Raw genomic sequence first — 24,827 nt, 5'->3', positions numbered from 1 at the left:
AGTAGACTTCAAGGAGACATAGACAGGCTGGTGGAATGGGGAGACACTTGGCAGATGAAATTCAATGCAAAGAAGTGTGAGTTGATACATTTTAATAGGATGAATGAGGAGAGACCATACACACTAAATGGTGCAATGTTAAAGGGGGTGCAAGAACAGAAAGACCTGGGGGTACTTGTGCACAAATCTTTGAAGGTGGCAGGACAGGTTAACAAAGCAATTATTAAAGCATCCTGGGCTTTATAAATAGAGGCACATGGGCTGAAATTGCCCCTTTCTATAAGGCCTCTGGCCATCTGAAAGTGGCGGCCATGGGTTGGTGCAGAATGGCTGCCGAGTCTCTGCATTTAAAAAATTGCCTTCCTCAAGTTTGGAGCGGTGTAGGGGACCGTTCTGCCTGTTTTCCTGCCACGGTGTGCACATGCCGATCCCTTGCCGACTGGCGGCGACTTCGTCCCAAAATTGCCCCTCTCCCGCAATTGCCCCGCAGGAATGGCGCCGCCACTGGGCGGTGCCCCCAACAGCTTTTGTGTCGGTACACTCTCTAGCTTGACAGCACGGCCGCCTTTAAAGGGGCGGTGGTGCTACTGGCGATGACATGTTTTTTTTTGTCAGCCGACTGCCAGGTTGGGCTGACAATTATGGCCGTGGCTTTGGCCGGGCCCCCAGTAGGCAGCCTAGCACCCTCTCTTGGGTGCCAGACCACTGGCCCGGCTGAAACCCTCCCTGATGGCCCAGTGTTTGCCACTGACATGGCTGCAGAGTTCGCAGTGGCCCTGCCCTTCAAATAAAGGGCAGCGACTTTGTGGTGTGTCAGTGCAACGCGGCACATTCATGTCACGCTGACGTCATCAGCGTGGTGCTGATGACTGATCGGGGCAGCGGGCCCGCTGCAAGGGCAACCGTGTCCCACACCCGACCATAAACACCGCACCGAGGCAAAAAAATTCAATATGTGAATTTCTCCGGTATCTTGTAAACTTTCAAAATCAGTAGGTGCACCCCGTTTGGGGCGGAGCTCAACTTCGGCTCCATAGAGGACAAAAGCCAGGAAGTTGTGCTAAAACCATATAAAACATTCGTTTGACCCCAGCTGGAGTATTGTGTCCAATTCTGGGCACCACACTTTAGGAAGGATGTGAAGGCTTTGGAGAGGGTACAGAAGAGATTTTATTAGAATGGTTCCAGGAATGAGGGAATACAGTTATATGGAAGACTAGAGAAGCTGGGGTTGTTGCCCTTGGAGCAGAGAAGGCTAGAGGTGTTTTGATAGAGTTGTTTAAAATCTTGAAGGGTTTAGATAGAGTATATAAAGAAAAACTGTTTCCAATGTCTGAAGGGTCAATTACCAGAGGGTACAGATCGAAGGTGATTGGCAAAAGAATCAAGGGTGACACGAGGAAAACCTTTATGCAATGAATGGTTAGGATTTGGAATATGTTGCCTGATAAGCTGGTGCACACAGATTCAATAGTAGCCTTCAAAAGGGAATTGGATGAATACTTGAAGGAAAAATAATTGCAGGGATATGGGGAAAGAGCGGGGGAGTGGGACTAACTGGATTGCTCCGCAGATTCGACGGGCCGAATGGTCTCCTTCTGTGCTGTACTATTCTATGATTTTATAAAGCTTTATAGAGTGACCATCTGTAGCTGATCATGAAGTTCTGTGCCCAGCATTTGCATTTTTATAAAGAAGCCTAGTTCAAAGGCTGCGTTCGATAGTGCTGCAGGCCACCAACATTGAGTCGAGTATGAAAGAAGGAAGCAGTGATTAGCTGACATCAAACTTTTGGGTTTTAAAAGCCTGCAGATTGTAGGAGGTAGAACGATTGGGGGTGATAGAAACATAGAAACATAGAAACATAGAAAATAGGTGCAGGAGCAGGCCATTCAGCCCTTCTGGCCTGCACCGCCATTCAATGAGTTCATGGCTGAACATGAAACTTCAGTACCCCCTTCCTGCTTTCTCGCCATAACCCTTGATCCCCCGAGTAGTAAGGACTTCATCTAACTCCCTTTTGAATATATTTAGTGAATTGACCTCAACTACTTTCTGTGGTAGAGAATTCCACAGGTTCACCACTCTCTGGGTGAAGAAGTTTCTCCTCATTTCGGTCCTAAATGGCTTACCCCTTATCCTCAGACTGTGACCCCTGGCTCTGGACTTCCCCAACATTGGGAACATTCTTCCTGCATCTAACCTGTCTAAACCCGTCAGAATTTTAAACGTTTCCATGAGGTCCCCTCTCATTCTTCTGAACTCCAGTGAATACAAGCCCAGTTGATCCAGTCTTTCTTGATAGGTCAGTCCCGCCATCCCGGGAATCAGTCTGGTGAATCTTCGCTGCACTCCCTCAATAGCAAGAATGTCCTTCCTCAAGTTAGGAGACCAAAACTGTACACAATACTCCAGGTGTGGCCTCACCAAGGCCCTGTACAACTGTAGCAACACCTCCCTGCCCCTGTATTCAAATCCCCTCGCTATGAAGGCCAACATGCCATTTGCTTTCCTAACCGCCTGCTGTACCTGCATGCTAACCTTCAATGACTGATGTACCATGACACCCAGGTCTCGTTGCACCTTCCCTTTTCCTAATCTGTCACCATTCAGATAATAGTCTGTCTCTCTGTTTTTACCACCAAAGTGGATAACCTCACATTTATCCACATTATACTTCATCTGCCATGCATTTGCCCACTCACCTAACCTATCCAAGTCACTGTGCAGCCTAATAGCATCCTCCTCGCAGCTCACACTGCCACCCAACTTAGTGTCATCCGCAAATTTGGAGATACTGCATTTAATCCTCTCGTCTAAATCATTAATGTACAATGTAAACAGCTGGGGCCCCAGCACAGAACCTTGCGGCACCCCACTAGTCACTGCCTGCCATTCTGAAAAGTACCCGTTTACTCCTACTCTTTGCTTCCTGTCTGACAACCAGTTCTCAATCCACGTCAGCACACTACCCCCAATCCCATGTGCTTTAACTTTGCACATTAATCTCTTGTGTGGGACCTTGTCGAAAGCCTTCTGAAAGTCCAAATATACCACATAAACTGGTTCTCCTTTGTCCACTTTACTGGAAACATCCTCAAAAAATTCCAGAAGATTTGTCAAGCATGATTTCCCTTTCACAAATCCATGCTGACTTGGACCTATCATGTCACCATTTTCCAGATGCACTGCTATGACATCCTTAATAATTGATTCCATCATTTTACCCACTACTGAGGTCAGGCTGACCGGTCTATAATTCCCTGTTTTCTCTCTCCCTCCTTTTTTAAAAAGTGGGGTTACATTGGCTACCCTCCACTCGATAGGAACTGATCCAGAGTCAATGGAATGTTGGAAATGACTGTCAATGCATCCGCTATTTCCAAGGCCACCTCCTTAAGTACTCTGGGATGCAGTCCATCAGGCCCTGGTGATTTATCGGCCTTCAATCCCATCAATTTCCCCAACACAATTTCCCGACTAATAAAGATTTCCCTCAGTTCCCCCTCCTTACTAGACCCTCTGACCCCTTTTATATCCGGAAGGTTGTTTATATCCTCCTTAGTGAATACCGAACCAAAGTACTTGTTCAATTGGTCTGCCATTTCTTTGTTCCCCGTTATGACTTCCCCTGATTCTGACTGCAGGGGACCTACGTTTGTCTTTACTAACCTTTTTCTCTTTACATACCTATAGAAACTTTTGCAATCCGCCTTAATGTTCCCTGCAAGCTTCTTCTCGTACTCCATTTTCCCTGCCCTAATCAAACCCTTTGTCCTCCTCTGCTGAGTTTTAAATTTCTCCCAGTCCCCAGGTTCGCTGCTATTTCTGGGCAATTTGTATGCCACTTCCTTGGCTTTAATACTATCCCTGATTTTCCTTGATAGCCACGGTTGAGCCACCTTCCCTTTTTTATTTTTACGCCAGACAGGAATGTACAATTGTTGTAATTCATCCATGCGGTCTCTAAATGTCTGCCATTGCCCATCCACAGTCAACCCCCTAATTATCATTCGCCAATCTATCCTAGCCAATTCACGCCTCATACCTTCAAAGTTACCCTTCTTTAAGTTCTGGACCATGGTCTCTGAATTAACTGTTTCATTCTCCATCCTAATGCAGAATTCCACCATATTATGGTCACTCTTCCCCAAGGGGCCTCGCACAATGATATTGCTAATTACTCCTCTCTCATTACACAACACCCAGTCTAAGATGGCCTCCCCCCTAGTTGGTTCCTCAACATATTGGTCTAGAAAACCATCCCTTATGCACTCCAGGAAATCCTCCTCCACCGTATTGCTTCCAGTTTGGCTAGCCCAATCTATGTGCATATTAAAGTCACCCATTATAACTGCTACACCTTTATTGCATGCACCCCTAATTTCCTGTTTGATGCCCTCCCCAACATTCCTATTACTGTTTGGAGGTCTGTACACAACTCCTACTAACGTTTTTTGCCCTTTGGTGTTCTGCAGCTCTACCCATATAGATTCCACATCATCCAAGCTAATGTCTTTCCTAACTATTGCATTAATCTCCTCTTTAACCAGCAATGCTACCCCACCTCCTTTTCCTTTTATTCTATCCTTCCTGAATGTTGAATACCGCTGAATGTTGAGTTCCCAGCCCTGATCATCCTGGAGCCACGTCTCCGTAATCCCAATCACATCATATTTGTTAACATCTATTTGCACAATTAATTCATCCACCTTATTGCGGATACTCCTTGCATTAAGACACAAAGCCTTCAGGCTTGTTTTTTTAACACCCTTTGTCTTTTTAGAATTTTGCTGTACAGTGGCCCTTTTTGTTCTTTGCCTTGTGTTTCTCTGCCCTCCACTTTTCCTCATCTCCTTTCTATCTTTTGCTTTTGCCTCCTTTTTGTTTCCCTCTGTCTCCCTGCATTGGTTCCCATCCCCCTGCTATATTAGTTTAAATCCTCCCCAACAGCACTAGCAAACACTCCCCCTAGGACGTTGGTTCCGGTCCTGCCCAGGTGCAGACCATCCGGTTTGTACTGGTCCCACCTCCCCCAGAACCGGTCCCAATGCCCCAGGAATTTGAATCCCTCCCTGCTGCACCAGTGCTCAAGCCACGTATTCATCTGCGCTATCCTGCGATTCCTACTCTGACTATCACGTGGCACTGGTAGCAATCCCGAGATTACTACTTTTGAGGTCCTACTTTTTAATTTAGCTCCTAGCTCCTTAAATTCGTTTTGTAGGACCTCATCCCTTTTTTTACCTATGTCGTTGGTACCAATGTGCACCACGACAACTGGCTGTTCTCCCTCCCATTTCAGAATGTCCTGCACCCGCTCCGAGACATCCTTGACCCTTGCACCAGGTAGGCAACATACCATCCTGGAGTCTCGGTCGCGGCCGCAGAAACGCCTATCTATTCCCCTCACCATTGAATCCCCTATCACTAATGCTGTCCCACTCTTTTTCTTGCCCTCCTGTGCAGCAGAGCCAGCCACGGTGCCATGAACTTGGCTGCTGCTGCCCTCCCCTGATGAGTCATTCCCCTCAACAGTACTCAAAACGGTGTATCTGTTTTGCAGGGGGATGACCGCAGGGGACCCCTGCACTACCTTCCTTGCACTACTCTTCCTGCTGGTCTTCCATTCCCTATCTGGCTGTGGACCTTTTCCCTGCGGTAAGACCAACTCACTACACGTGATACTCACGTCATTCTCAGCATCGTGGATGCTCCAGAGTGAATCCACCCTCAGCTCCAATTCCGTAACGCGGACCGTCAGGAGCTTGAGGTGGACACACTTCCCGCACACGTAGTCGTCAGGGACACCGGAAGTGTCCCTGAGTTCCCACATGGTGCAGGAGGAGCATAACACCCGACCGAGTTCTCCTGCCATGACTGAACCCTTAGATACACTTAAATTGGCAACAACAATGTTAAAAGTTACTGACTAATATAAGAAGAAAAAGAAAAACTACTTACCAATCACCAGCCAATCACTTACCCCCTAGGCTGTGACGTCACCTTTGTTTCTTTCTTTGCCTTCTCCCTGTAGCTGCACCGGTACGCCTCTCGCCGACCCCGGACTCGCGCTGCTCCGAGCTCCCGCCTCCTCGACTGACTGCTCGAACTGCTCGACACCCGCTGGCCTTTATAGGCCTCTCGCCGACCCCGGACTCGCGCTGCTCCGAGCTCCCGCCTCCTCGACTGACATTCCATAAGGCATTCCATAACTTTGAAGAATTTGAGTGGGAAGCAGTGAAATGAGTAGTCATTGTAATACTGCGATTGCCTGTTGGAGAGCTTCTGATTGTATTTTGCAATAACACAGACACAATGATTGCAATATTTCCCCTACAGCAGTGCAGGCTCCCACTTGAGCAGAATGAATCACTTCTTGTCTAAATACGGCGACAGGGTCATCTAGCTTCCATATTTGGCTCTCAACTTAGAGGGGATAGAAGAAACGTAGCCACTAATGTAGGGGAGAGAAAGGTAGCTACTGATTTGGGGAGAGGGGGGAGAGAAATAGCCACTGGTTTGGAGGGAGGGGGTGAGAAGAGAGAAAGGTAGCCATTGGCATAACTTCTGCAGATTGGTGAAAGCCGCTGGTGAAATGGCATAAGCAGCTGAAATGGCCATTTACATCTGGAGACTCTGCTGGTTTGCCATTAAAGTTATAGCAGAAGATCTGGAGAAGCCCTGCGGCATTTCCAGGCCTATACAGGTATGTAAATTCACTAATCTGTGATTGTTGTGTTCCAGGGAAAGCTCACCTTTAACAATGGATATATCATAGAGGGATTATTCAGTAACAAGTGGGGAAGTGGCTTGAGGGCCAATGGAATATTCTCCAAACCCACCAAAGAGTTAAATCCTTTGATCACCAGCAAACTGTGAGTATAAATTGTCCAAGCCTATTACGCAATGACAAACTTCGATGGCTTGTAAGTAGCAGATCAACTTGATGAAAGGGGGCGACGGGGGCGGGTGGGGGGAGAAGAGAGAATTTGAGTACAAAAGAAAGGAAAATATGCGAAACCTTCCAGCTGAAGTATTGTGGCCAAACCTGGACACCACACTTTAGGAGCGATGTCAAGGCATTCGAGAGGGTACAGAGGAGATTTGCTAGAACGGTAAAAGGAAAGAAGGTCGATTAGAGAAACTATGGTTGTTTTTCCTTAGAGCAGCAAAGGTTAAAGGGAAATCTGATCGAGGTGTTCAAAATCATCAAATGGTTTGATAGACTAAATAAGGAGAAACCGTTTCCAGTGGCAGAAGGGTCGGTAACCAAAGGACACCGATTTAAGGTAATTGGTAAAAGAACCAGAGGCAACACAAGGCAATAAAAATTTACGCAGCGAGTTATGATCTGGAATGCACTTCCTGAAAGGGTGGTGGAAACAGATTCAATAATAACTTTCCAAAAGGAATTTGATAAATACTTGAAGGGGGAATATTTGCAGGGCTGCGTGCAAAGAGCAGGGGAGTGGGATTAATTCAATTGCTCTTTCAAAGAGCCAGCACGGGCACAGGCAGAATGGCCTTCTGTGCTGTATGATTCTATGAATTCATTTTCTACACAAGTGAAAGGAAGAACAGTCCAAGCAAAACAAATTCTCCCCATCTCTCCTGAAGGGGCTAATTCCTGCTGGTACAGGCTGCATAGGCACTGGGCATCCTCATAAACTTGTTGAATTACCACTGAGACAGTTGGTGTTCTCTTCACTCACTGCCCCCACCCCCCACCCCCTAGCCAAGTGGTGCCAGTTCTTTATCGGGGAGCCTCATAAAGGTGTGTAATTCATAAGGCATTTGTTGTTCTCAGCAATTTGGGTCTCCATGTTGCACCAAGAAAGTTCAGTAGGCACATGGATACCAAGACCAGACAACAAATGTCAATGTTGGAGTGGCACTTGGAGGTCACTTTCCTGGTGGTACAGATTTTAGTCTGTTCTGAATAAAGTGGAGTGCTCAAAACCTCATGGGCTATTTAGTCGTAAAATAGGAACAGGAGTAGGCTATTCAGCCCTGCTCCGTAATTCAAATAGATCATAGAAAATTACGACACAGAACGCGGCCATTCAGCCCATCGTGTCCTTGCAGGTCGAAAAAGAGTTACCCAGCCGAATCCCATCTTCCAGCACTAGGTCAGTAGCCCTATAGGTTATGGCTCTATAAGCGCACATCCAAGTACCTTTTAAATGTGATGAGGGTTTCTGCTTTTACCACCCTTTCAGGCAGTGAGTTCCAGACTCCCACTACCCTGAAATGTTTCCTCATCTCCCCTCTAATCCTTCTACCAACTACTTTAAATTTATGCCCCCTGGTTATTGATCCCTCTGCTAACCATAGAAAATCATAGAAAATTAATCATAGAAAATTATGACGCTGGAGGCCATTCAGCCCATCGTGTCCGTGCGGGTTAAAATAATACAATGAATGAAAGCAGCCTGAGAAGCAGGATTACCTTCCTATCCACTCCATCTAGGCCCCTCATAATTTTATAAACCTGTTCCAACCTTTCCTCATAGCTAAAGTTTTCATATCCTGGCAACATCCTCGTAAATCTCCTCTGCACTCTTTCTTGTGCAATCACATCCTTCCTATAATGTGGTGACCAGAACTGCACGCAGTACTCAAGCTGTGGCCTAACTAGTGTTGTATACAGTTCAAGCATAACCTCCCTGCTCTTGTATTCTAAGCCTTGGTTGATCTATAGCCTTAAGTCCATTTTACCTGCTGTTGCTCCATAAATCCTTGATACCCTTGCCTAACAAAAATTTCTCATTTACAGTATTGGCATGAAGCCTTGGGTTGCACCACAGAGCTTTGGGAGCCACACACAAAATGTAAATCCGCGATCCTATTCATTTATCTATATCTCAAATTTATGAAACTAACAGTTCTGATTTACAATTTATCTACCAAAGAGGTAACAGCACCAGGAACTGCCTTTTCCAAATTGGACCATTGCTCAGACCATACAAGTAGCATTTCCTGGGTCTGGGAGCCACATGTGGCCCATGAGCCTCAGTTTTGGATACCTGTAGCCTCAGATAACCAGCTCCTTTCTAATGTTCTTCAGGAAATCACAGCCAGTAAATGGTCGCTTTGTTTACAGCGGTCCTGAAATTCTGCGGTGGTTCTATTGGTCTCCTGCAGTTGTTCCAGCAGACAGGTGGAATCCTCGAGGAAAATGACGTAAATAGATATTTTAGAAAGAAAGCGAACTCGCATTTATTTAGTGCCTTTCACAACCTCGTCATCCTAAAGCACTTCATGGCTGTAAAGTGTAGTCACTGTTGTCACAACGAGAAACGCGGCAGTCAATTTGTGCACAGCAAGGTCCACAAGCAGTAGTATTTTAACGATGTTGGTTGAGTGAAAAATATTAGCCAGGACACAGGAGAAACTCTCCTGCTCCTCTTCCCATTACATCATTTTGGCACTGATGCTGTTTTACAATGTTTTATACTGTTTCTCTTGGGATTCTGCCATCTTCTTGCCAGCGTTATGGTGGGTGATAGGTAGAACAACCATGGAACGTCAAGGTCAATATACAAACTATAGAAGCAGCTTCATTATTAGGCTATTTCATGTGGCAATTCATTTTCATTCTAGGCAACTGGGCAGCCACATAACCCCAGTGAAAGATCGATGGAAGGGCATCTATGATCAGTTTACGGATTTCCTTAACTCCGGCTCTGAAGAGACTTCAGTAGAGTCCTTCCTTGGATTTTACTCGAAGAACAGTAGGGAACAGAGGAAAAATATGAAGAACAGGACAACCACTACAAAAATGGAAACAGCCATGGAACATTTCACCGATGATCCTCTAGATTTTCTGACTTGCGATGAGTAAGACTCTATATTTCCCCCGTTCCCCAAAACTTTTCTCCCCTTTCCTGAAGCTGCTTGGGTATAGTTCCACAACAAGCAGCCTACCTCTGCCTCCTTAAGATCTGGCTAGGCAGTGAGTGTTTGTAGGCTATTTAACTATGGAGCTCATCCCAGCTAAGCCTGATCCTGTCCTCTCCTGGTAACTTGCATTTTTCAACAGAAGTCATTGGACAATGGTCAGGATTGAATGATTTTCTCCTCCTTAATCAAAAAGGCACTGAGGCTCACTTTGATGCTCTCATTCCAGCTCTGACTAAGACCTGTACAGATGATGGATTGACCTTCCAAGTCTGTGTGATTAAACATCACACTGTATTTTATTTATTTAGTTTCTAAGGGCTGGAATTTGGTGAGCATTTCTGCCGGGTTTTTCGGCGGTATTCTTCATTTTCGGCGGAAAGCTAGTTTGCTAGTCTGGTCAGTTTCGAAATACCTGCGGAGCGGACCGCCGGCGTGCATCATTGCAAAAACCGCTACTGCCCAAGTTTGGTCACAGCGGTGACCCGTAGGTGAGCAGAAAAAAAACACCCATGAGAAACCAGCCAGAGTTGGGCAGTAGATATGAAATCCTTCAAAAAAGGTAAGTTAAAGTTTTTTTTTAAATTCTTTTACAGCGATTTAGTGGAAAAGGGTCCTGAGAAAGTGTTCCGATTTTTAAAAAAATTTCGTTTTAATGAAAAATATTTTTTGTGGTTTTGCCCCCCCTCCCTCGGCCCAACTTGCAGCCTCTAAATTTGATAAGGCTCTGATTTTCATTAGGCTAGCATTATTTATAGGACAATTTTAGAAATCATCGATCATATATGATTGTTCGGATATGAGTGGGTGTGGCATCTATAGACTTTACATGACGCAATGGCGTAAGCTTTACTCACGTGGCATCACTTCAGGGTCTGCAGATGTGACCGTGGCTGTCCGGGTGTGCTTCCCCACGAGTGCGAGCACTCGCTCCTCCGTGTAAGTGATGTCGCTGGGGACTGGTGGCCCTCCACCCGTTCGCCTCTGCACGGACCTCATCGTCGATAGCTTCTTCTGTAAAAGGTGACAGGACAACATGGCATGAGATCATTGCGTGATATAATTGCTAGGTACTGTCACAGAGACTGATACAACACATAACTGACAGATGTAATTATGATTATGATGATAATTATCATTCTTTACCTAAAGACGTACACCATGACTGCAGGCTTTGAGTAAAACATTCCCGGTAAAAGTGAAAGACCTCACATCTGATGATAGTTACTCATGACTCTTACAAATCAAATTATAAAAATACATAAGTACATGTAAATCAATGTAATACTCTTGCGGATCCCACAAGGTCGTTCCATCGTTTGCGGCATTGGTTGCCCTCATGCACCTCGTTGGTCGCCGACGAGACCACCTCTGCTAACTCGGTCCATATCTTCTGGTATGCCTTCAGGGTGGGCTTCCCACACCCTCCCTGTGTCAAATCACCCCAGCGTAACTCGACCTCCTGCAGGAGGAAGGCATTTGCCTCGTCCGAGAACCTCCTGGCTCTTTTGCGCCCTCCAATATGCTCCTCTCCCAGCTCTTCAGCGTCAGTCTCCACAGTGTGCTGTGATGCCTCCTCCTCTCGCTCCATTATAGGCCAAATTCGGTCAAATATGTGGCTGGTAACAGCTACTTTTTGTTTGCCTACTTGCTGTGAAGCTCTAAAGTCTCCCTCCTTCCTCCTAAAGCAGCCACACCACACCCAGCAACACTTTCAGTGCCTGTAGAGCTCCCTCTCTCTGTCTCCTCTTCTGCGCATGTCATGGTGACTCTTGACCTCCAGAATCACAGGAATCGAGCGTTGCCATGCCGTTGCTAAGGACGGCCACACTTTATGGCAGAAGGTCAAAAAAATGTAACGCTACCGCCCATTTGATATCGCTCGTGGTAACGCCCATTTTCAAAAGTGGAGACCAGGTGGTTTGAGAATGGGCGAGAAGCCGGCGATATGAAAACCCTTTTTTAACGGCCACGCTGGATATATCGCCCAAGTGGAGGTTCTAGCCCATAGACCCTTAGGAAATCTGTGAACCCAAGAAGACCAGGTGTAGTGTGGACACTTGGGTCCCGGGAAGATCAGGTGTACTTACAAGCCGCATGTTACTGAGCAGAGCCAACTTAGAACACTAGAAACAATTGTAAATAAACAGGATAAGCAAATGAATGTTGTTCATGAATGAGTTGAGAATAACAAAACTAATTTCACTTTGTACGTAATGCGAAATATGAGATAGACTTTAATCCCATCAGTCTCGGATGGATTCTGCAGAGGTGAGAGGGTCATAACCTGAGAATAGCACTTGTTCTCACCTCTTCCATGCACAGGAGTTCTTTTTAATCAATTATTTTCCCTCTTCTAGCCCAAATGGTGCCACCTCTGAGAAACTTGCACCAAATCAGTGTAACTTGGCTGAGCGACAACAGTTGAAGGAGTACCTGAGTAAGGTAATGCATGGAGACTTACCTGTAAAATTATGTAATCAACAAAAGAACAAACTTGCATTTATATAGTCTCTTTCACGATGAAGTGCTTTTTTTTTTGACGTGTAGTCATTGTTGTAATGTAGGAAATGCAGCAATCAGTTTGCAAACAGCAAGGTCTCAAAAACAACATTTTCTGATAATGACCAGATAATCTTTTTTTAGTGATGTTGGTTGAGGGATAAATATTGGCCTGGATACCGTGAGAACTCCCCTGCTCTTCAAATAGTGCTGCGGGATCTTTCATCTGAGGGGGCAGAAGGGGCTGTGTTTAATGTCTCATCAGAAAGACGGCACCTCCAACATTCTCAGTACTGCAGTGAATTGTTAACCTCGGTAATCCTGGATAATGTGGCCTAGTCTCTGGAGTTGGAACTACATATTGCCATTGTCAGGGACCTGTTGTCTCAGCCAGGGCACAGGACCATACAGCACAGAAGGAGGTCATTTGGCCCATTGTGCCTTTGCCGGATCTTTGAAAGAGCTATCCAATTTAGTTTGTCCTTATTTACTCTATCAGAATCCTTCTTCATTTTCAACACCTTTATTAAATCTCCCCTTAACTTACTCTGTTCTTAAGGGGAACAATCCTGATTTCTCTAGTCTCTCCATATAATTGAAGTCCATCATTCCTGGTATCATTCTAATAAATCTCTGCATCCTCTCAAAAACCTTGATATCCTTCCTAAAGAGTGGTGCCCAGAAATGTACATAATACTCCAACTGAGGCCTAACCTATGATTTGTAAAGGTTTAGCATAACTTCACTAGCTTTTGTACTCTAGACCTCTATTTCGAAGGCCAAGTATTCTATATACAATTTTTTAAACTGCTTTATAACTTTTTTCAACCGCTTTATAACTAGTCTTGCCACCTTTAAAGATTATCTTGAAAGTAAATAAGAAAAGCAAAAATAGAAAATAAAATGGGCTTAAGAAAGGATTTTCTGTTTGATTTCTGTTCTAGGCCTTTGAGTCTTCCCATCATCCTCTAGGAAAACTACTCCAAACACTGATTCTGGTTTTCCAGGGCACATTTTCTGGGATCGCTATGTACAAACGGTTACTCTCAATGGCACAGCAGGAAGTCGTGTCTCATGCCAAGAAGCTCTTCGAGCTGGCCAGGTCAGTGCTAAACTTCTTGCACTTTTTTCTGGACTAATGTAGCTGGTGTTGATCCTTCTCCAGTAACAGTTGTGCATGAGTTGGCGGGTGGAAGGGAGGGAGGAGGCTTCATGGATCATCATTTAAAGTTCCCCAGAGGGTAAATGGAATAACTGGTGTGCTATTGAGTCACGAAGACTAGGAACATCCTGGGTTTAATCCCTGGTCTGTTAGTGGGCTTTAGCCAAGCAATGCTGAAGGGTTCTCTGAGGTCCTGAGTTCGGTGTTACTGAGGGGTGGGGGTGCAGCAAGAAATCAGGGCACATGGTCCTAATTATTATCCAGTGACTTCTGCTGGAAAATACATACAGCGAGGGTAGCTGATCTTCTTTACGGAGAGATCCTCCAATGTTCTTTCTCTACCTTTACTCTCCTGATTGTGATCGCTCTTGCTGGATACGGTTCCATGCCATGCCATGGAACCTTCAATATCTAACTCAATATCCATTCTCTAAGTAACAGCAAATATCACTGCATATGAAAGAGAGCATGACCTGGGGAATATGCTGCTCTGCTTATTTAATGAGCTATATCAGGCTTCGATAAGGTACCCCATAGTAGACTCATGACTAAAGTCACAGAATGTAGAGTCAGGGAACCAGTAGCAGAATGCTACTGGCTACAAAACAGAAAATAGGGAGTAGGGGTTAAGGGTAGCTACTGAGGCTTGCAAAAGGTAGGAAAAGGCATTCCAGAGGGATCGGTACTGTTCACAATTTAAATTAACGATCTGGACTTGGGAATCAGAAGTACAATTTCAAAGTTTTCAGCTGATGGCAATTTGGAGGGTATAGTTAATACTGAGGAAGAATGTGACAATACATGACAATGTTAATAAACTTGCAAAATGGTTCTGTAATTGGCAAAAAGTGTGATACACAAATCACTAAAAGTAGTGTTGAAAGTAAATATGGCAAGAAAAAAGCAAACCAAGCACTGGAGTTTATTTCTAGATGCTTAGAATTGTAAAGCAAAGAAGTTATGACCACACTTGGAAAACTGCTCAATTCCGATCTCTATATTATAAAAAGTTTTAGAGGCAATGATGAAGGTGCAAAAAAGATTCACAAGGATAATACCATAAATGAGAGGATATAGATATCAAGAAAGACTGAAGAGAATGGGGCTTCTTTGTCTGGAAAAGGGAAGGCTGTGGGGTATTTAAGATTATGAAAGAGTTTGATAGGTAGATGTAAAGAAAATGTTTCTACTTGTGATGGAATTCTGGAATTCAAAACTAGAGGTATGATAATCACTTAGAAATCCAATAGGGAATTCAGTAGAAACTTCTTCACCCAGAGAGTGGTAAGAATGTGGAACTTGCTACCACACGGAGTAGTTGAGATGGATAGAGCAGATGCATGTAGATAAGCACATAAGGGAGAAAGGAATAGAAGGATATGCTGCTGTTAGATGAAGTAGGGTGGGAGGAGGCTCGTGTTGAACATAAATGCTGGCACAGACTAGTTGGGCCAAATGGCCTGTTTCTGCGCTGTAGATTCTAACTCTATGATAGACAGCGTTCTGAACTATTGGCTTGGCTGAAGGAGGTCTTGATGTGTATTTTTATTAATTGTTTTCCAGGTATTTCTTGCCCAAGTCACTGGAGAAAGAATATTCTTCCACTGGAGATACAATCAGGTAAATCAGACTTTAATGTTTTGTCTTTAATTGATAAACCGATTGAATGGGGAGATAAAGGCCAACATTCTATTTGCCTTTTGCTACCTGCCTACTAGCACACACCATAATGTAAATTCTCTTCAATTTGAACAGCTAGCAAAATTGTGCGCACTACTCCCAGCAAGAAAAAGATCCGATAAATACCAAATACAGCATCTAACTGCTTCTTGAATGATTCAAGTTTTTCTTTCAACAGCCCGTGCCAGATATTAATTGCTTCGTGACATTAATCGTGAACTTGCATCATATATCGCATCACAAACTTGTATACAGGTTGAGCGTCCAAAATCCGGAGTTCCGGAATGTTCTGGAATCCGGACCGATTGATGGCAGGGTCGTCCGGAATCCGTAAAGTGTTCCGGAATCCGGACACGCCGACCGTGTCGACCTCGAGGTCCTGCCGCTGCCCGACCTCGGGCCTCGCCTCGTCGCCACTGTCCTTACCTCGCCGGCCGGCCCAAACACCTCCTCTGCGATGGGGCCGCTCGACCAGCTCTTCGGCGGGCCCCACTCGACCACCTCCTCGGCGGCGGGGCTGCCCGAACTCATCCCCGGTGACGGGGCCCCGCCTGAACTCATCCCCGGCAACGGGGCCCGCCCGAGCTCATCCCCGGCGACAGGCCCCGCCCGATCACCACCCCGGCGGCGGGGCCTGTCCAAACACTACCCCGTCGACGGGCCCCAGCCGAACACCACCCCGGCGACGGGCCCCGCCCGAACTCTTCCCCGGCGGCGGGGCTCCGGCCGCCAACCTTATCGCCCGGCGAACACCCTCCTGCTGACATTCCGAAATCCAAAATACCCGAACCTGGGCTCGGGTACTCCCAGGTTCGTGATGTCAGAAAGACGTTCCACAATCCGGCAAAATGCAAAATCTGGAATGGCCTCATTACCGAGCGTTCCGGATTCGGGGCGCTGCACCTGTATATGTGTTAAAGAAATAATGCCGATATTGTTTTGCAACTTAAAGAGTCAATTTAATAGCTTAATGGATGTGCAGATTCTGAGAAAGGATGCCATTTCTACTTACTGTTGTCTATTTTCGTGTCTGTAGAAATGATGTAAATGCTTACACGGTGACTATTCCACTGATCTTGCCACGGTTCTACCCTGATCTCTTCATGCTGTATATGTTGTACCATGAGGCAGAGGATTCACTGTACTGGAAGGGAATACTGCACCTGGAGCTTCTCTCTGACACCAAGCTCCTGGACTTCCTAGAGGTACAAAAGTAAGTATGAACTACTCTGCGGTCCTTCACCTGAGGTGCTAAATTATGTTATCTAAGGTAAGAAAGAACTTGCATTTATATAGCACTATTATGACCTCAAAACATCCGAAGATGCTTCATAACCAAGTACTTTGAAGTGTAGTCATTGTTGTAATGTAAGGAAATGTGGCAGCCAATTTACACACCACGAGGCCCCACAAACAGCAATGAGATAAATGACCAGAGAATCGGTTTTAGTCATGTTGGTTGAGGGATAAGTATTAGGCCAGCAAGCTGTCCTGCTCTTCGAATAGTATAATTCCATTTTTTATATCCACCGGAGGGCAGGTGGAGCCTTGGTTTGACTTCAGCTACATCACCTCTGAGCCCAAACTATTGGAATAAAGGTCTCCTTCTGATCTACTAGTAAGGATTGCAACCCAAGCACTAGGGGGCATAAAATTACAGAACAAAGCTGTACAGAATACAGCACTAATTTGAAACGAATCTGTTTGTGTTACTCACAGAACAGAAAGGGTGAGCTCTCCAAAGTATGGAATTAAGACACATTATTGGGGCAACATGTATGAGAACATAAAACATAAGAACATAGGAAATAGGAGCAGGAGTAGGCCGCATGGCACCTCGAGCCTGCTCCGCCATTCAATAAGATCATGGCTGATCTGATCTTGGACTCAGCTCCACTTCCCTGCCCGCTCCCCATAGCCCCTTATCTCCCTTGTCGCTCAAAAATCGTCTATCTCCAACTTAAATATATTCAATGACGGAGCCTCCACAGCTCTCTGGGGCAGAGAATTCCACAGATTTACAACCCTCTGAGAGAAGAAATTCCTCCTCATCTCAGTTTTAAATGGGTGACCCCTTATTCTAAAACTATGCCCCCTAGTTCTAGATTCCCCCACGAGGGGAAACATCTTCTCTGCATCTACTTTGTTGAGTCCCCTCAGAATCTTATATGTTTCAACAAGATAACCTCTCATTCTTCTAAACTCCAGTGAGTATAGGTCCAACCTACTCAACCTTTCTTCATAAGTCAACTCCTTCATCTCAGGAATTAACCGAGTGAAACTTCTCTGAACTGCCTCCAATGCAAGTATATCCCTCCTTAAATAAGGAGACCAAAACTATATGTAGTACTCCAGGTGTGGCCTCACCAATACCCTGTACAGTTGTAGCAGGACTTCTCTGCTTTTATACTCCTTCCCCTTGCAATAAAGACCAACATTCCATTTGCCTTCCTGATTAATTGCTGTACCTGCATACTAATCTTTTGTGTTTCATGCACAAGGACCCCCAGGTCCCTCTATATTGCAGCATTTTGTAATTTCTCTCCATTTAAATAATAAGTTGCTTTTTTATTTTTCCTGCCAAAGTGGATAACCTCACACTTTCCCACATTATACAACATCTGCCAAATGTTTGCTCACTCACTTAGCCTGTCTATATCCCTTTACAGATTGCTTTTCCGCCCATCTTTGTATCATCAGCAAACTTGGCTACATTACACTTGTTCCCTTCAACCAAGTCATTAATATAGATTGTAAATAGTTGAAGCCCCAGCACCGATCCCTGTGACACCCCAGTAGTTACTGTTTGACAACCGGAAAATGATCCATTTATCCTGACTCTCTGTTTTCTGTTAATTAGCCAATCATCTATCTACGCTTATATATTACCCCCAACCCCGTGAACTTTTATCTTGTGCAATAATCTCTTATCCTCTTATGTGCTCGAATGTCTGCTGGAAATCCAAATACACCACATCCACTGGTTCCTCCTTATCCACCTTGCTCATTACATCCTCAAAGAACTCCAGCAAATTTGTCAAACATGATTTCCCTTTCATAAAACCATGCTGACTCTGCGTGATTGAATTATGCTTTTTCAAACGTCCTGCTACTGCTTCCTTAATAATGGACTCCAACATTTTCCCGACAACAGATATTAGGCTAACTGGTCTATAGTTTCCTGCTATCTGTCTGCCTCCTTTTTTAAATAAGGACATTACATTTGTGGTTTTCTAATCCACTAATACCTCACCAAAATACAGGGAATTTTGGTAGATTACAACCAAAGCATCCACTATCTCTGCAGCCACTTCTTTTAACACCCTAGGATGCAAGCCATCAGGTCCAGGGGACTTGTCCACCTTTAGTCCCATAATTTTACCGAGTACTTTTTCTTTAGTGATAGTTTTAAGTTCCTCCCTCCCTATAGCCCCTTGATTATCTATTATTGGGATGTTTTTAGTGTCTTCTACCATGAAGACTGATACAAAATATTTGTTCAAAGTCTCTGCCATTTCCCTGTTTCCCATTATTAATTCCTCAGTCTCATCCTCTCAGGGACTATTACCTGTAGAAGCTCTTACTATTTGTTTTTATATTTCTTGCTAGTTTACTCTCATAATCTATCTTCCCTCTATTATTTTTTAATCGAACTTTGCTGGTTTTTAAAAGTTTCCCAATCATCTGGCCTCCCACTAATCTTGGCAACGTTGTGTGCCATTGGATTCAATTTGATACCATCCTTTACTTCCTTAGTTAGCCACAGATGGTTCTCCCTTCTCTTAAAGTCTTTCCTTCTCACTGGAATATATTTTTGTTGAGAGTTATGAAATATCTCCTTAAATGTCTGCCACTGTTTATCAACCGTCCTACACTTTAATCTATTTTCCCAATCCACTTTAGCCAACTCTGCCTTCATAGCTTTGTAATCTCCTTTTTTTAACATCAGAACACCAGAACATGGAATGAGAAAAGGCATTAGAAGTGATGGGTCTCGAGTCCATGAACACTCTAATTTATTATGCACTCTATCCCATCCATTTAACCTGCTGAGGGGGAACCTACTGCAAAAAGAAAGACTTGATTTTGTATGGTGCCTTGTCATGTCTCTTTCGAACACCCCAAAGTGCTTCACATCCAACAAGTTACTTCAAAGTGATTTTGTTATGAAGGTAACATGCTAACCATTTTAGCCCTACCAAGAAACCTTGAACAGCTAGTAGGCGAACGAACAAGTAATCTATTGACAAGCTACACTTTTTTTGTGCTGGACGGAGGAGTGTTTATCAGAACATCAAGAGAACCACCTGCCCTCCTTCAAATAGTGCCATGGGTTTTTTTTTTACTTCTGATTGAACCATCAGAACAGGTAGATTGGGCCTCTGTTTTAACATTTCATCCACAGATGCTGGATCTGAAGATGTTTAGAGAATTTCCTCGTGCTTATCCAGACCCAAGGCCTCTGAAGTTAAAGCTGTCAGTTAACCCGTAACAAAGTGCACGATATTGGGGTCATGCATAAAATTCGGATGAATAGGTGCTCACACATCATGTAAGCTTTCAGTAGTCATCAAAGCTTTGGTTTGATTGAGCGTAACTAGCACTTAGAACAAAGCCCCCATATCCTGACTAATTTTCTAACAATCAACTTGGCCAGGTCATAGAATCATAGAAAAATTACGACACGGAAGGAGGCCATTTGGCCCATTGTGTCCGTGCCAGTCAAAAAAGAGCTAACCAGCCTAATTCCACCTTCCAGCACTAGGTCTGTAGCCTTGTAGATTATGGCTCTTTAAGTGCACATCCAAGTACTTTTTAAATGTGATGAGGGTTTCTGGCTCTACCACCCTTTCAGCCAGTGAGTTCCAGAACTCTGGGTGAAGACATTTTTCCTCATCTCCACTAATCCTTTAGAGGGGAGATGTCCTATAGACAACTCTATTGTGAAACTTGATAAGATTAGAACAGCTTCCATTTTAACTCCAGCCATTTCAGAACAGTGTGAAATAAAATACAGTAACATCCCTATTTTATTTTGTCACAGCTGTTTATGGGACAATGTAGCAGAGACACGGGCTATGATTACCTACATAACAATCACTATACTTCAAAAATCAGTCATTGTGTTTAACACTTTGAGAAAGGATGTATAGTGAGTGCTACTTTTATTATTGGGACACTTGTTCAATCTGGTTATGAGGATGAATCTTGCCCAAACTCCTGACTCACCTAGAGCAAGCCAGAGACTATAACCCACGACCTCCATCATGAAACACAAAAGGATAGTAGGCAGGTACAGCAAGTGATCAGGAAGGCCAATGGAATCTTGGCCTTTATTGCAAAGAGGATAGAGTATAAAAGCAGGGAAGTCTTGCTACAGCTATACAGGATATTGGTGAGGCCACACCTGGAATACTGCGTGCAGTTTTGGTTTACATATTTACGAAAGGATATACTTGCTTTGGAGGCAGTTCAGAGAAGGTTCACTAGGTTGATTCCGGGGATGAGGGGGTTGACTAATGAGGGAAGGTTGAGTAGGTTGGGCCTCTACTCGTTGGAATTCAGAAGAATAAGAGATGATCTTATCGAAACGTATAAGATTATGAGGGGGCTTGACAAGGTGGATGCAGAGAGGATGTTTCCACTGATGGGGGAGACTAGAACTAGAGGGCATGATCTTAGAATAAGGGGCCGCCCATTTAAAACTGAGATGAGAAATGTCTTCTCTCAGAGGGTTGTAAATCTGTAGAATTCACTGCCTCAGAGAGCGCTGTGGAAGCTGGGACATTGAATAAATTTAAGACAGTTTCTTAAACAATAAGGGGTTATGGGGAGCAGGCGAGGAAGTGGAGCTGAGTCCATGATCAGATCAGCCATGATCTTATTGAATGGCGGAGCAGGCTCGAGAGGTCGTATGACCTACTCCCGTTCCTATTTCTTATGTTCTTATATTCTGTGGCAAGTGTCTCATCTTCTGACTCCCCAAACTATAAGGCACAAGTCAGGAATGTGATGAAGTGCTCTCCACTTGGCTAGAGTATATAGCTGTAACAACACTCGAAGCTCAACACATCCACAACAAAGCAGTCTGCTTGATTGGCACTTTACCCACTAGCCTAAACATCCACTCCCTTCATCGTGCCTGCAGTGTGTACTATCTACTGAATGCACTGCAGCAACTCACCAAGACTTCTTCAACAGCATCTCTCAAACCCACGACCTCCAGCACCCAAAAGGACAAGGTCAGCATGGGAATACCACCACCTCCAAGTTCCCCTCTAAGCCACACACCATCTTGACGTTGACCTGTATTGCTGTTCCTCACATCATCGCTGAGTCAAAATCCTGGAACTCCCTACCTTACAGCATTGTGGGAGCACCTTCACCACATGGACTGCAGTGGTTCAAGAAGAAGGCCCACCACCATCTTCTCGAGGGAAACTAGGGATGGGCAATAATTGCTGGGCAATGCTCACATCTCAAGAATGGGTATAAGTAACTAATAAAAATAATGATCTTGTCCTATATATCTTAATGGTTGTGCTCTCGTTTTAATTCACAGGAACCTGTGGCCTCTTCAAGACCTCCATCTGACAAACAACCAGGTTAGAATGCAACATTGTTCTTTCACCTCTGCGATCTGGGTTTGAGTGATTTTGGGTCAGTCTCGATCTTGTTTCTGCTGACCGCAGATCTGCAGCATACAAATACCCACAATTCATCTGATTCACAGAGGCCACAATGTGGCTGGTGTGTGAAATGGAAATGTCACACTAGTGCAGTACATCGCGTTGTAGTGAGTATGAGTTTAAATCATGCTGGGACCGATATTCAGATGTAGCGCACATCTAGTTGGCAATGGGCAGACTGAACTCACTGCATGCCTTCTGGCACTCATGGTCAGGCCTCATTTTAAGGTGATTGACGGCTCGCTGATCGGGATGTGGAGAGGTGGGAAATCTGGTGTCGCCTTCACGAAGCTGAGCCAGAGGTCTGCACTTAAGGTGGAGGGGTTGCATTTATGCTCGTCCTAGCCCCACAAAGATCAGTGCCACAGTTTGTTTTAGAGGAGCCTGTAGCAATCCCTTTAAAGATCGCTAGTCTGGTCACAGGGCTAGATTTTCGGCAAAAACAGTAGTTTTAGCCCCAAATTACCATTTTCGCTGTGCTACCATTTTTAGGCCTTTAGCATCTGAAGGAGGCATTGCACAACGATTCGCGGCGCAAATCACGAGTTTCGGTAACTTTAGTCCGAGGCCAGGAGCACTGCGAGAGAGGCCTTGGGAGGGGGAAAGAAAAAGAAACTTCCAAAAAACATTCACAAAACCTTTAGCTACTAAATCACTTAAAAATAATTAAAAAATAAAAACGTGAACTTTTTTTTGCAGGTTTTCATATTTACCACTGCTGGCAGGGCTGTACCGACAGGTTTAATTCTGTGCGCGGCGTACGGGTCGGGAGAGTGCCGAAAGTACGAAGCAAATGCAATCTGCATCATTTCACGTCGGCGCACCTCTCCCGGCGGTACATGGAAGCGCTGCCGCAAAGAGGTATCCGAGGATCCAGCCGACCGGGTTTGCGCCGTGGAGGGTCAAATCGCGGCGAAAATCCGGTCTCAAAATCCTGGGACAAATCCAGCCCGACATGCGCAGTTTGACTGAGCAGATGCACATGTTCTGCCCGGTGAAATACAAAAATTGCATTGGGCTCCTACAACCAGCATAAGACCCTAATTTACATATATTAATGAGTCTTCGGCCTTGGGTTTTGCCAAGGCAAAGGTTTCAAATGCGTAGTTAAATGACCATGGTCAGCAAATGAGGTAAGAGACACAATCAAGCGAAAAGAAAAGGCTTGCACAAATGCAAGAAAAAATGGAAATCCACCAGACTTGGAGAGCGAAATAAAAACAACAAAGGGTTACAAAGAAAGTAATAAAATATGCAACAAGGTAATATGAAAAAAAACTTGCAAGGGATATTCAAGTTTTGTTTTCATAAATATATTAACAGAAATAGAGTGTTAAAGGGCAATGTGGGCTCATTAAAGACACATGCAGGTGAGACTATAATGGATAATGAGACAGACTTGTTTATTTGCATACATTTTTACAGTGGAGCAGGAGAGCACAAAATATGCGCAGTACAAAAGAACTTACAAATAAGTCAAGAGGAGGAACATAGTTGATTTAATATGTAACAAAATGGTAATGGAGAAAATAATGGGACTGAAGGTGAACAAATCTGCAGGACCTGCTAGTCTCCACCCTATGGCATTAACAGAAATGGGTGAGGAAATTGCAAATGCAATAGTTATAATTTTCCAAAGCTCTCTAGATTCAGGAATTGTGCCTTTGGATTGGAAAAATGCAAATGTCGCTCCATTATTTTAGAAGGGAGGGAGAGAGAAACAAGTTTAACCTGTCAGTTTAACATCAGTTGTGTGAGAGTGACTGATCAGAGAGTCAGCATAAATTTGTGAAAGATAGGTCATGTCTGACTAATCTAGTTTATTTTTTGAGGTCACCAGCATGGTGGACAGTGGAGTGTCTGTTCATGTCTAGAAGGAGAAGGCATTCAATAAAGTTCTGCACAATTAGTAAAAATGAGAGCACACTGAATTGTAGGCATTACCCAACTGGGGCCACAGCTCTTCACCATATATATTAATGAATCAGATGTAGGAATAAAGAGTTGTATATCAAAGTTTGTAGATAAGAGAATAAGAGTAAGTTGTGTAGATGGGAGGAGGACGTTAGAGACTAAATGAATGGGCAAACTGGCAGATAGAGTTCAATGTGCGGAACTTTGAATCTGAGACACAGAATAATTTATTAATAGTGAGAGACTAGGAGCTATGGCGGAGCAAAGGGATTTAGGGTGTCCATGTAGACATCAGTAAAAGCTAGTTTACAGGTACAAAAAGTAATTTAAAAAGGCTAATGGAATGTTATCCTTTATTTCAAGGGGAACGAAATACAAGGTGGAGGAAGTTTTATGTTAGTTGCACAGAGCCTTGGCTAGAGCACTGCATTCAGTTTCAAAGACCGAACATTAGGAAGGATGTATTGGCCTTGGAATGGATATAGTGCCTATTTACCAGACTGATAGTAGGACTCAAAGGGTTAAATTAAGAGCAGGTTGCATAAGCTTGGCTTGTATTCCCTTAAATTCAGAAGGTTGATGGATGACCAAATGGAGGTACCTGTATTTAAAATTATTAAGGAATTTAATATTTTGTGATTTATTTTTAATGCGGGAGAGTTGACATGAATGGGCGGCCTACTGCACGTATACAGTGGGCTGATGAAGCTGCGAGGGGCAATTTGGGAGTCCTCCCTGATCCTTCAAACTGTCACCTTCCCAGACAGAGGATTTTGTATGACAGCAGCTGGGATTGTAATGGTGGATCAACAGTACATGTTTGTACAACACTAAGGCTGGAAAATCTTGTGTTTTGTATACAGAGAATCTCCATTGTGAAAGACGTCTGCTTCACTTCCGCCATCTTGTGTTTCCAAAAAATAAGGTGAGCACTGAGAAACATAGAAACATAGAATTTAGGTGCAGGAGTAGGCCAT

The 24,827-nt window shown here is 44.3% G+C and overlaps 1 protein-coding gene across 1 annotated transcript in view; it reads left to right on the top strand.

Moving 5' to 3' along the window:
• LOC139276970 (ALS2 C-terminal-like protein) overlaps positions 1–24,827 on the top strand; it is a 212,465-nt gene that overhangs the window by 169,663 nt on the left and 17,975 nt on the right. The window contains exons 17-24 of the mRNA XM_070894971.1: positions 6,748–6,878; positions 9,607–9,843; positions 12,264–12,348; positions 13,350–13,507; positions 15,131–15,187; positions 16,284–16,460; positions 21,810–21,852; positions 24,714–24,775. Of these exons, the coding sequence (XP_070751072.1) occupies positions 6,748–6,878; positions 9,607–9,843; positions 12,264–12,348; positions 13,350–13,507; positions 15,131–15,187; positions 16,284–16,460; positions 21,810–21,852; positions 24,714–24,775 (950 nt within the window). The remainder of the gene's footprint in view (positions 1–6,747; positions 6,879–9,606; positions 9,844–12,263; positions 12,349–13,349; positions 13,508–15,130; positions 15,188–16,283; positions 16,461–21,809; positions 21,853–24,713; positions 24,776–24,827) is intronic.

The sequence above is a fragment of the Pristiophorus japonicus genome, chromosome 1, assembly GCF_044704955.1.
Source record: "Pristiophorus japonicus isolate sPriJap1 chromosome 1, sPriJap1.hap1, whole genome shotgun sequence".
NCBI lineage: Eukaryota > Metazoa > Chordata > Chondrichthyes > Pristiophoridae > Pristiophorus > Pristiophorus japonicus.
The sequence above is the reverse complement of the archived record's forward strand: the minus strand, read 5'-3'. Positions and strand labels throughout refer to the sequence as shown.